This window comes from Bolinopsis microptera, chromosome 12, assembly GCF_026151205.1.
Source record: "Bolinopsis microptera isolate Bmic1 chromosome 12, MBARI_Bmic_1.0, whole genome shotgun sequence".
NCBI classification, from domain to species: Eukaryota; Metazoa; Ctenophora; class Tentaculata; order Lobata; family Bolinopsidae; genus Bolinopsis; species Bolinopsis microptera.
The window spans coordinates 11,759,992-11,773,290 of NC_087083.1; the positions used below are offsets into that span (position 1 = coordinate 11,759,992).

The window sequence follows — 13,299 nt, forward strand, 5'->3', positions numbered from 1 at the left end:
ACTGTTAACCTGCGGGTAATGGTTAAAGTGAACACCCAGAACTATACTGTTAACCTGCGGGTAATGGTTAAAGTGAACACCCAGAACTATACTGTTAACCTGCGGGTAATGGTTAAAGTGAACACCCAGAACTATACTGTTAACCTGCGGGTAATGGTTAAAGTGAACACCCAGAACTATACTGTTAACCTGCGGGTAATGGTTAAAGTGAACACCCAGAACTATACTGTTAACCTGCGGGTAATGGTTAAAGTGAACACCCAGAACTATACTGTTAACCTGCGGGTAATGGTTAAAGTGAACACCCAGAACTATACTGTTAACCTGCGGGTAATGGTTAAAGTGAACACCCAGAACTATACTGTTAACCTGCGGGTAATGGTTAAAGTGAACACCCAGAACTATACTGTTAACCTGCGGGTAATGGTTAAAGTGAACACCCAGAACTATACTGTTAACCTGCGGGTAATGGTCAAAGTGAACACCCAGAACTATACTGTTAACCTGCGGGTAATGGTTAAAGTGAACACCCAGAACTATACTGTTAACCTGCGGGTAATGGTTAAAGTGAACACCCAGAACTATACTGTTAACCTGCGGGTAATGGTCAAAGTGAACACCCAGAACTATACTGTTAACCTGCGGGTAATGGTTAAAGTGAACACCCAGAACTATACTGTTAACCTGCGGGTAATGGTTAAAGTGAACACCCAGAACTATACTGTTAACCTGCGGGTAATGGTTAAAGTGAACACCCAGAACTATACTGTTAACCTGCGGGTAATGGTTAAAGTGAACACCCAGAACTATACTGTTAACCTGCGGGTAATGGTTAAAGTGAACACCTAGAACTATACTGTTAACCTGCGGGTTATGGTTAAAGTGAACACCCAGAACTATACTGTTAACCTGCGGGTAATGGTTAAAGTGAACACCCAGAACTATACTGTTAACCTGCGGGTAATGGTTAAAGTGAACACCCAGAACTATACTGTTTACCTGCGGGTAATGGTTAAAGTGAACACCCAGAACTATACTGTTAACCTGCGGGTAATGGTTAAAGTGAACACCCAGAACTATACTGTTTACCTGCGGGTAATGGTTAAAGTGAACACCCAGAACTATACTGTTAACCTGCGGGTAATGGTAAAGTGAACACCCAGAACTATACTGTTAACCTGCGGGTTATGGTTAAAGTGAACACCCAGAACTATACTGTTAACCTGCGGGTAATGGTTAAAGTGAACACCCAGAACTATACTGTTAACCTGCGGGTTATGGTTAAAGTGAACACCCAGAACTATACTGTTAACCTGCGGGTAATGGTTAAAGTGAACACCCAGAACTATACTGTTAACCTGCGGGTAATGGTTAAAGTGAACACCCAGAACTATACTGTTAACCTGCGGGTAATGGTTAAAGTGAACACCTAGAACTATACTGTTAACCTGCGGGTAATGGTTAAAGTGAACACCCAGAACTATACTGTTAACCTGCGGGTAATGGTTAGAGTGAACACCCAGAACTATACTGTTAACCTGCGGGTAATGGTTAAAGTGAACACCCAGAACTATACTGTTAACCTGCGGGTAATGGTTAGAGTGAACACCCAGAACTATACTGTTAACCTGCGGGTAATGGTTAGAGTGAACACCCAGAACTATACTGTTAACCTGCGGGTAATGGTTAGAGTGAACACCCAGAACTATACTGTTAACCTGCGGGTAATGGTTAAAGTGAACACCCAGAACTATACTGTTAACCTGCGGGTTATGGTTAAAGTGAACACATAGAACTATACTATTAACCTGCGGGTAATGGTTAAAGTGAACACATAGATTCACATTTAAGAGGGGGGGGGGGGGGGGGGGGGGGGGGGGGGGGGCTGGGGGGGGGGGGGGTGGGGGGGGGGGGGGGGGGGGGGGCTATTGAGTTAGTTGATCGATAGGTTAATCAGTTGAAAGTAAGATGATACAGTTGCTGGTTTTCCTTACCATATCTTGTCCCTTTCTCTTGATTTGACCGAGAGAATGAGGACATTTCTCATTGTTAGCTCGCTGCATGAGTGTGTCCATAAACTTGATAGCGGAACATTGTGCGTCCTTGTGTTGAAGTGATAAACAGTTGGTGGCTATGTCAACCAAGTGTATCATTATTGGACTGCTCACCACTCTGGGGACATAGTGAGGATTAGGATAAACTAATTAATATTTCTGAAATTATCATTGTCATCATTTTGTGATGAGTAAAAAATAAGAAGCATTCACTCAAAAGCATGGAAAAATAAATTAAGAGGAAATGAAGATGACTAACCTAGAACCAACATGTTGAATGTATCGGCTACAGAGCCTGTAGAAGTCGTCTACTGTATCTGGGTTTCTTTCTAAACCATGTGGTGCTGATAATATCTCAAACGTCTTCGGGCCCATTGCACCTGAACACGTAAAATTGATGAATTAACAGCATACAATGCAATTAAACATATTCAACATATTCAACATACAATGCAATTTAACAATTAACATATTCAACATCAATCAGTTTAATGAGGTTGATAATCCTTAAACCAGTGGAAGGTTCATATTAACCCCTTAATTAAAGATTTATCAAAGACTTACTGAAAAGTCCTAACAGTCCTTCCTCCAGTCTGACATCAGAACTAAACTCGTCAACTATCACACTGATTAATTAATTAATTAATTAATTAATTAATTAATTAATTAATTAATATTCATTTAGTGGAACTAATATTACTATTTTATCAGACAAATGTTTTAAAATGTTCACTATCTAACAAAAATACAAATTTAAAAATAAAACGCACGAAAAATACACCACACAAAACTGTTTAGTTATTCTACTTTAGAGTTTAATTATTTAATTAAACTTACCTTGAGAGATAGAGCACACAACTGTGAGGTTTTATATTATACAGTTGTATTAGTTTTTCAGCTAGTGGTTCTAGAATCTGGGGAGTCTTCTTTCCGACACTCCGCAAACCGTACCTAGAGATTGATCAATAATTGAATTTACTGTATTTACTGATCATTCTCACTGCATAATATTATAGTTGTCTGTCATTTTATAACGCTCTAGGATTAATAGATTTACGATTTATATGATTTTAATTGTTAACTTAATTATCAGATAATATTGAATTTGACTGTACGGTATATTGCTATGAGCTATCTTGTTACGAAAAGTAAGTAATGGTTTCTTCTCTTGTAATATAATGCTTTACAAATCGATACACATTTAAGGGACGGTTTATTGATAAACCTGGAACTGATAAGACCATGTAAAAACGTTAAAATTTGGGAACATTAGGTGTTTTTGGCATTGCAATTTTCCTCCAGCAAGAAAACAGTGTTCAGAGCTTTAAAAGTTTAAAAATAACGTTTCATTATACAAGTTCTAGAATTTAAACAGTATATCTCATTCCGCAACCCAGAAGAACTAACCTGATGCAGCGACACACACGCTCAATATTGTTAACAGAGTTAGCACAGGAGAGAAGTGCGACGCTGAGATGGGGCCAAGTTGCTACAAACACAGCTTGTAAAGGACTCTCATCAGTTGGAGCTACTTCTCCTTTATATCCGCGGAATATGGAGCTGATGTTGTCTATCTGTGGAGGGGGGGTTCAGTCAGGAAGTGTAGAGGGGGGGGGGGGTTCCAGTCAGGAGGTATAGAGGGGGGGGGGGGGGTTCCAGTCAGGAAGTGTAGAGGGGGCGGGTTCAGTCAGGAGGTATAGAGGGGGGGGGGGTTTCAGTCAGGAAGTGTAGAGGGGGCGGGGGGGGGGGGTTCAGTCAGGAAGTGTAGAGGGGGTGGGGGGTTCCAGTCAGGAGGTATAGAGGGGGGGGGTTCAGTCAGGAAGTGTAGAGGGGGGGGGTTCCAGTCAGGAGGTATAGAGGGGGGGGGGGGTTTCAGTCAGGAAGTGTAGAGGGGGCGGGGGGGGGGGTTCAGTCAGGAAGTGAAGAGGGGGGGGGGGGGGGGGGGTTCCAGTCAGGAAGTGTAGAGGGGGGGGGTTCAGTCAGGAAGTGTAGAGGGGGGGGGGGTTCCAGTCAGGAGGTATAGAGGGGGGGGGTTCAGTCAGGAATGTAGAGGGGGGGGGGGTTCAGTCAGGAAGTGTAGAGGGGGGTTTCAGTCAGGAAGTTTAGAAAGGGGTTTCAGTCAGGAAGTTTAGAAGGGGGTTTCAGTCAGGACTCAGGAGGTATAGATGGGGAGGGGGGGCTGGGGGAGGGGACATAGAGGAGCACTACAAGCTTACTCTATTATCGTTTAAAGACCAAAGGAGAGATATTTCTAAAATTCTAAAATTTTATAAGTGGGAAACATGATCAGACAACTAAACCTACTGAAGAATGTTAATGTCTGGTCTGAAAGTAATAAACAGGTAATATAAGTTGGTTATTTAAGTTATAAACTCACATCTTTAACAGGATCTGCAGGATTCTTAGCGAGACTCAGAAGAGATCGGTTAGCTATCCTCATGAGATGGGGAGACTGTAGGGCTAGTGGCTGGTAGGAACATATACCTGCAGTGTTTCATGGGTCAGGTAAAAAGAAGTTAAATACCTAATAAATTTTGGTTCATACCATAATACAATAGCCATAAAGCCAACATTAACGGTTTCAAAACAATCATCTTACAAAATAAAAATCATGTTTAAGATAGATAATGATATAATAACCCTCTAATTACCCACTAATTACCCACTAATCACCCTCTAATTACCCACTAATTACCTGCAACACACTCAATAAAAGCAGTAAAGGTACTGTGAGGTACCTTCTCTGCCTGCTCTATAATCTGTATCAGCAGTTCAAGGTGGGACTGCAACACTTCACTAATTACCCACTAATTACCCTCTAATTACCCACTTATCACCCTCTAATTACCCACTAATTACCCTCTAATTACCTGCAACACACTCAATAAACGCAGTGAAGGTACTGTGAGGTACCTCCTCTGCCTGCTCTATAATCTGTATCAGCAGTTCAAGGTGGGACTGCAACACTTCACTAATTACCCACTAATTACCCACTAATCACCCTCTAATTACCCACTAATCACCCTCTAATTACCCACTAATTACCTGCAACACACTCAATAAAAGCAGTAAAGGTACTGTGAGGTACCTCCTCTGCCTGCTCTATAATCTGTATCAGCAGTTCAAGGTGGGACTGCAACACTTCACTAATTACCCACTAATTACCCTCTAATTACCCACTAATCACCCTCTAATTACCCACTAATTACCCTCTAATTACCTGCAACACACTCAATAAACGCAGTGAAGGTACTGTGAGGTACCTCCTCTGCCTGCTCTATAATCTGTATCAGCAGTTCAAGGTGGGACTGCAACACTTCACTAATTACCCACTAATTACCCACTAATCACCCTCTAATTACCCACTAATCACCCTCTAATTACCCACTAATTACCTGCAACACACTCAATAAAAGCAGTAAAGGTACTGTGAGGCACCTCCTCTGCCTGCTCTATAATCTGTATCAGCAGTTCAAGGTGGGACTGCAACACTTCGCCCCCCATCTGGCACAACTTCTCTAATGTTTTGATACAGTGTGATGCTAGCTTCTTGTCTCGTAGTTCTGAAGGGGATAGTGACTGTGAATAAAGAAATAGTTTGATCTATCTTTTCACGTGGTAGCAATCTAGCTTCACGTGGTAGCTTTACAGATTGGTACTGAATTCAAGCTAATTCCCAGATATTATACCCCAACTACAATATTCTTGAATAATCCAGCGTTGTGTTATACTTCGTGGAAATTGGAAGGATTCGATCTAACAATAATTGGGATTGAATGAGGAAGTGAAAGTGAAACCTTGTAATAGTTTCTGAAGCACGTGGTTTAACACTTGTTGCTCAATAGTGACCCACTCTGCACACTCCCCCAACACTTTTACACTCATTACTCTCAAGTTCTGGTTAGCAGTAGTCGGTATTCCTAGTGCTGCCTTCAGGTATCTGGGGTTATTTGTTAATGGGATAATTGATTTAATGAGCAATTAGTTAACAAGAAAATCTGACGAACTAAAATATAAGATTAAACGTTGGATATTTGAATATTACCGACTTCATCAACAATCGAATATTGACGATATCATTGTTGAGAAAACTGTGCGAAATTGGCGGGTTTTTTACACGTGACAACGATTTGAACTGGTAGCTGCTGATTGGTTAATAGCTGTAAACTGGTAGCTGCTGATTGGTTAATAGCTGTGAACTGGTAGCTGCTAATTGGTTAATAGCTGTAAAATGGTAGTTTCTAATTGGTTAATAGCTGTAAACTGGTAGCTGCTGATTGGTTAATAGCTGTAAACTGGTAGCTGCTGATTGGTTAATAGCTGTAAACTGGTAGCTGCTGATTGGTTAATAGCTGTAAACTGATAGCTGCTAATTGGTTAACAGCTGTAAACTGGTAGCTCACGTGGCCTCACCTCATGACTATGTCCGAGTCAGCACGGCTCAGTATCTTTATGACGCAGCTGCTGCAGAAGAGCATGGACTCCAGCCTCTGCCACTGGTCTGGTGGAGTCTGCTCTACTCCCGCTAACAGTAGTTCTAACACTGGTCGTATTCCTGAGAGGGGTTTTTACTAATTAGGGGTAATTAGTAATTAGAGGTAATTACTAATTATGAGTAATTGGTTATTAGAGGTAATTAATAGTCTGATGTAATTACTAATTAGATGTAATTAATAATCAGAGGTAATTACTAATAAGAGGTGATTATTAATTAAAGGTTAGGTGAGAAGTGATTATCAGACTATAATTGGTTATGGTCGTGAAATTATAAGATATAATTACATATCTTTTGATTTTACAAATTGGTATTAGGAGAAAATGTATTGTCTCATAATGCTAATTTTTAATCTAAAATTGTATTCTAGCTTTCTAGGCATTTAAATCAAAAATGATAACTGAGGACGAAATGAGAGTCTACACTCACTGCAAAGCTAAAGGAATATAAATTTAAAGGATTCATTTTACAGTGATTGGAAAATCTCATTCCGTCCCCAGGAATCAACCATGATCACTCATGAGAACCAAGAATGAAAATATTTACAGTATTTAAATCAAAAGTCTAAAATCTGAACATTTCCTTATAAAACAGTAGAAATAAAGACTGATTAAGTCTGACATCAGATATTATCTCAATATAATCAACGCGTAAATTTTTCGGACATATCCAGGAAATTGCTAGCAAGGTGGCATTTGTGAACAATTAAAAGACGCGTTCTTTACAGTAAACAGATAACTGCGTTATTCTCGCTTTTACTTTACTCTTTGTCAGGATATGAGGATAATATGCGACTTGTGATTCACGTACGCGTTCAGTGAGACGCATAAATTACTAAATTACTATGTAGTGTGGTTTTGTCAGCAAGTCAGTAGGCTTTAGTTAATGGGTTAATACTTAGTCAGGTTTATGTTATTCTCTTAAACGAACAGTTTACACATAGCACCTTACTTGTTAAGCTATTATATTGGGTTTGTTTCATTTGCTTGCAAACTTATTATATCTACAAAGTGATACTTTCTGACTGAGTCTAAACAGGAGCAATCACATTTGTCCACGATTATTATAGGGGTAACAAATTTAACAAGCTTGTTCAAGTTTAATGTGAAATTATAGTATTGAGATCTGTCAAATAATTGAAATATTCATGCTTTCCAGATGGCTGGGCTCAAAGTCATGTAATTAAGAGAACATATTTTAATATTATATACTTTCAACACTACTATATAACAAATAATTTGAGGAAACGAAGTAACAGAGTCGATATTTTTAATGTTGCCATGGGGTGGCAAGTCCCCATACATCGTGGTCCGGTAGTTTCATTGCGTCCTAATATAGACAGATATGGCTTGGCTCAAAGTCATGTAATTAGGAGAACATACTGATTGAGTACACAGCTCAGGGTACCTGCTGACACACATTTCTGATTGAAGAGTTAAAATCTTGTTCAAAACAGTGCCACGAAATTGGATCGTAGTTATTAAGTTAATTGGACCTGCAGCTGTGTCGGTGCATACAATGTGCCAAAGTTTAAACCAGTGCAATAGCCAGTAACTATGGAAACCAGTGCCAGTAACTATGGAAAGAGACTGAGAGTACGACCCCGTAAAGGCTGGATGGCCTACGTACTCGAGGATGCGGCTGACAGGTGTCGATAACATCAGCAGAGACGCAGTAAAACAGTTAGCTCTAAAACGAGTGGAACGGAGGGACATGCTACACCGTAGAATGTCACCCAATTTAGGGGGGGGGGGGGGGGGGTTCACCCTCATTTTTTTGTGAAACTTGGTTTCGAGATAGCAGTTGACCAACAAACTAAGACCGGTGACCGAACTTTTGAGGGGGTTCCGGACCCCAACCGCCAAACGGTGCCCGCGGGGCAGCCACGCCCATATTTGGTCCAAATTAGGCACTGCACAATTTAGCCAAATACCCTGAACATGCCTAAAACCCAGATTTTAGGTGCTCTCCTTGTAGCTAGTGGTCCCTTGAACTCCTATATGAATTTTCATCAAGATTGAAAAAAAAATTACTGAGTTATGAGCCAAAAACCATATGCCCATATTTGGGCATACGCACCAAATTTGGTCGATTTTGGCCCATAAATTGGTCAAATATCAATATTTTTGAATGAAACCAACTTTATATGGAAGGTAAGCCTATACTACACATTCTCTATGATTATCAGCTCAGTATCTACCCAACTGTGGATTTGGCCGCCAAATTTTTCTGTTAACAGCGTGGGAACTAGGCTCAATTGGGTTCAGTTGTCGGTCACCCAGGAAGCCAGTATCCAAATTTGTTTATATCGTAAGTTTTCTTCCATACTGTTTTTCTGGCACTGTCCTAGTATCTCGGATCATAAGGATAAAGTGTGTTTTACTTTAAAGCTATTCTCATTTTATTTCGTTTTATTTCACGTCTGCGGTCTGCGTGATGGAAATTTTATATTTTAAATTCGTTTGAAGGATGCATACACTGTGCTCCAGGTATGTACAAACATTTTACAATCGATTCACTCAACTACAACGAGTATGATTTTGTGTATTTGAAATTCTTTATTAAACTGGCTTTAGTACAAAGTTAGTTGCCTATCATAATATAAATTTGCCGGCTACCGCAGGTTTTACCGCTCTATACGATACGACAAGAGTATGATACGGAAAACGGAGCAATTATTTGTCGTGGGAACGGATGGCATAACCGTTTTAACATTTATGGCTTGAGAGTCATAGTGCATCGATCATTGGTAATTTTTTATTTTATTTAAATCGGACACAAAACCCGGAAATTAGTTTAGGGATTTCCCCATTGAGCGATATCACGTGAACTTAAAGAATCGCAAGCAACTTGCTAAGAGTTGCGTATCATGGAGCGTAAATGCATTACTATAATTTTATTCTTAGTTTAAAATATAAATTTATATTTTTTTGTGTGCGATTTTGTTAATTAGTTTTGGGTTTCCGTCACTTTGAGTTCTATAGAAAGAAATATCTGCACAATGAAGGCAATTAAGATCGCATTCCTCTTTACCTGCGTTTTGTAGAATAACATTGTTCTATTATGCTTCTATGTTCTGTACGACAACTTTCCGTCAGTACACGTGGACGGTCGTACAGACAGACAGACATTCTACAGAAATAATTCTTCGAATTATAATATAGACTAGAAAGCCCGTGGTCACAGGGAGGAAGCTAATAGTATTCTTTAGCAGTCAGTTTTAATCGCATCAAAAAGTATTCATCCCCACCGAAGATACAGCCGATTTAAATGTAGTTCGCACTGAACACAACGTAATTACCACAAAACCGATCAAAACGTCGCTCGCCAATCTTTGCACGTGCACGTTCAACACCGTTACTATGGTTGTTATACAACTTCTATTTGTTTACCTAATTTGCACGTGGGCGGTCGTACAGACAGACATTCTACAGAAATAATTATATTTTATAAGTAAGACAAGAAAACCCGTGGTCACAGGGAGTTCGCAATTAAGATCGCACAGATTACCATTTAAGTGATACGTTTCCGGTTTTTAAGCGGAACTGTCGAGCGATTTCCATCAATTAAAGGTTAAAATTAATAAAGCAAAGTATATTGGTTAAATCACAAACAGAATAGGATTTCAAGATTGATTGGGCGCAACTGTCGTATCTGATCAAGCAGTTTTTAAATTGGTTTTGATTCGTCATCTTCCCATAGTAGCTTGATCCATAGGTGCAGATTTCGTTTTGAGGTGAACTTTTATGTTCCCGAGAAATCTTCTTAAGTTTGCTTTTTTTTCTCCTCGGGCACATTCGTAACCAACGGGCCAGGTAAACCTAAACTACATTATATTGACCGTTATGTACGTCGGGATCTGTTGAGGAGCCAAATCATCTGAAAAGCCCTAAACCTATAATTTGCTCAGGCACGTAGCCAGGATTTTTCTTTGGGGGGCTGTCGGCGAGCGAAGCTGCAAGCTGTGGTAGGGGTCTGGGGGCGCAGCCCTCAGCAGGGTCCAGGGGCGAACCCAATTGGCGGGGGCTAGGGGGGCGCAGCCCCCCGGAAAAATTTTGCGAAATAGGTTGTTTTAGGCTAAATTGAAAGTTTAATGAATTTACAAAAATGTATGGTTTGGCATAATCATTGCCTACAATCCTGACCTGAGTAATTTCCCCCTTTGAGACTTTATTTTGGGTTGAAAATTGAGTTTACCGAGAGGAAGTGAAAAATCTCTGGTTCAAATTTGGATTTGAAGCCATGTTTAATTTTTTCTGTTGAAGTCAATTTTTTGCGCAGAAAGCGCTCGATTTTAGGGGAAAAATTTAAGTTTGCTTTTAATTTTGAAGGTCCTGTCGGCACCTGAAATCGACGAAATCTGCAGGGGTGGCTTGATCTAGATTTGGCCTAATTTGGAGAACCATTGCCCGATAAATTTCAGTAGTTACGATAAGAAGTTACGATAATATGTGGTTTTGAGACGTGGTTTTAACTTCTTTATCAGTTTTAAGGTGGTCATTTTCTCTATTTATTCGGGCACTTAATCCTGAATTTTTCCAATTTCATCGCACCTAGCCCCCAATTTGTATTAAATTATATTTAAAGCCATTTTGGAATAATTACTCCCTTGTCACCCAGAAGAATATTTTCATTTTAAGAGCTGCACATACTCACATTAGATACAACACATTTCCTGACTGCGACTGTCTAATCAAATGTAACATTTAAACGTTTAGCGTCTAAATTTCTACCAGGTAAAAAACTTTGTGGGAAGGTGAAGGGGCAAACATTTAAATAAGTAAGCATGGTCATGGTATCTTAGGAAACTAACCGACAATGTAAACAATGTCCTTGAAAAGATCACTACATTTATCTCTAAAATCCAGAAAGTCCTCGTCATCAAAAGAAGACTCCTCAAACTCGTCGTAAAGTTCACATAGTTTAACCTAAAGGAATGGATATTATAACTTTACAAGGAATTGGTGCACATGTGTAATTAATGACCCGCATGATCTACTCGATGAAAATTAATCGGAACCACGATAAAGTAGTTATAATAACTAATAAGTACCATATAATAATATATACATTATATATGTAATAACAAGTAACTACCAAAGTATTGAGGAGCTGTATAAAGACAGGTTTGTAAGTTTCCACGATCTCCATATCAGGAGCACGGTAGATATTTTCAGCTAGTTGGAACCAAAAACTAAACGAACTCTCTGCAACCTGTCAAGCAAACGTTGTAATAACATCAGAAATAATAAGTAAGTTTCAGCAGATGATTTTTAAAATATTGGGAGATTGTATTCAGCATTTACTAAATTAAAGAAGGAAGCTTAATGGTGGCATTTAAAAGATATTACTCGATAAAAAGCTTCCATTTGGTATCTGAATATTAGGTTAATATATTATATTAAATAACATACACTATAATCAGGGAACTGTATAGCTGCCAGGATAGTAGACACCACACTTAAATCACCAAGGTCTTTACCAGGTGTTTTCGTGAGGGGGGAAATGAGGGACTCACCAGCTTCTGTGTAGAAAGTTTAATTTAGTGAATCAGATAACTGTTGCGGGAAAGTGTATGTTATGATGGATGTTATTTCGAACTATACGACTAATCGACCCAATTAACTAGCATTTTGAACAATTTTACCTATCCATATATTAACATTTAACAGACCCGCCCCCGATATATTTATATATCGGCTGTTTCTCAAATATCCCGAAAATTATCATTTTCATCTATTTAATTATTTACTGTATATTGAAAACCCCGATAATTTAAAAACTTCCTTTTCCAAATAACCCCAGTAAACTCACGACCGGACGTATGAATTGTTAGAAAGTTAAGGAAAACAGACAAAACTAGGAAATTACCAGCACGAATCACCGTTTTAACTGTTTAAGGGCATTTCAGTGGAATAACAAACGCCTTGAACTAATGAGGTTGCATAATTTTCTTTTGTGATGACTTAGATGATTTGAATATCAAAACGAGCATAGGAAAAGAAGCACTTGTTTTATTATTTATATTGTTTGTACATAATTTTGGAATGTGGATAATCCTATCTCATCGTATTCAATCTATTAATCGAATAACGATATTATAATAAGTTTGCTATTTTACCAACTCAATTAGTTCTGGTATAATTTGTTGGGTCCAATAAGTAATTGCGGGCATAGTTCACTATGTGTTTACCGTGTTTGGGTGCCCATCATATTTTACAGATGGGGGCGATATTTTGAACGATTCTATTTTATATTCATTTATTGCTGTACTCTGTAAAATTAGAAAAGTATTTAATAAATACCCCTAAGAAAGATCAGTTCTTATCAGTATAAAGTTACCTGTAACTATCCTCGTTATGCTATTCACTACATCCAAGTTATCAGTGTTAATAGCGTTTACTAGTGTTGGTTGTAATGCTGCTAATCGTGGCACTATCTGTAGCGCCAGTTCTCTGAAAATAAACGTGTTAACCATAGTGGAATGTTTATAAACTGTGGTGGAATGTTTATAACTGTGGTGGAATGTTTATAAACTGTGGTGGAATGTTTATAAACTGTATTGGAATGTTTATAAACTGTGATGGAATGTTTATTAACTGTGGTGGAATGTTTATAAAGTGTGGTGGAATGTTTATAAACTGTGGTGGAATGTTTATAAACTGTGATGGAATGTTTATAAACTGTGGTGGAATGTTTATAAACTGTGGTGGAATGTTTATAACTGTGGTGGAATGTTTATAAACTGTG

The 13,299-nt window shown here is 38.9% G+C and overlaps 2 protein-coding genes across 4 annotated transcripts in view; one reads left to right on the forward strand and one right to left on the reverse strand.

The window, feature by feature from the left end:
• LOC134824344 (NAD(P) transhydrogenase, mitochondrial-like) overlaps positions 1-13,299 on the forward strand; it is a 1,149,555-nt gene that overhangs the window by 21,421 nt on the left and 1,114,835 nt on the right. The window lies entirely within an intron of this gene.
• Positions 1-13,299, reverse strand: part of LOC134824345 (transportin-3-like) — a 41,514-nt gene that overhangs the window by 1,922 nt on the left and 26,293 nt on the right. For 2 of the 3 annotated variants that reach the window (XM_063836231.1, XM_063836233.1), the window contains exons 7-19: positions 12,892-13,004; positions 11,964-12,073; positions 11,647-11,763; positions 11,363-11,477; positions 6,468-6,609; positions 5,852-5,994; positions 5,450-5,617; positions 4,432-4,538; positions 3,462-3,628; positions 2,892-3,005; positions 2,619-2,680; positions 2,314-2,434; positions 1,995-2,172 (exon numbers count right to left, since the gene is read on the reverse strand). In XM_063836231.1, coding sequence (XP_063692301.1) covers positions 1,995-2,172; positions 2,314-2,434; positions 2,619-2,680; positions 2,892-3,005; positions 3,462-3,628; positions 4,432-4,538; positions 5,450-5,617; positions 5,852-5,994; positions 6,468-6,609; positions 11,363-11,477; positions 11,647-11,763; positions 11,964-12,073; positions 12,892-13,004 — 1,657 coding nt within the window. Of the gene's footprint in view, positions 1-1,699; positions 1,719-1,994; positions 2,173-2,313; positions 2,435-2,618; positions 2,681-2,891; positions 3,006-3,461; positions 3,629-4,431; positions 4,539-5,449; positions 5,618-5,851; positions 5,995-6,467; positions 6,610-11,362; positions 11,478-11,646; positions 11,764-11,963; positions 12,074-12,891; positions 13,005-13,299 lie in introns of all 3 variants that reach the window. The other variant, XM_063836232.1, reaches the window with a different exon arrangement.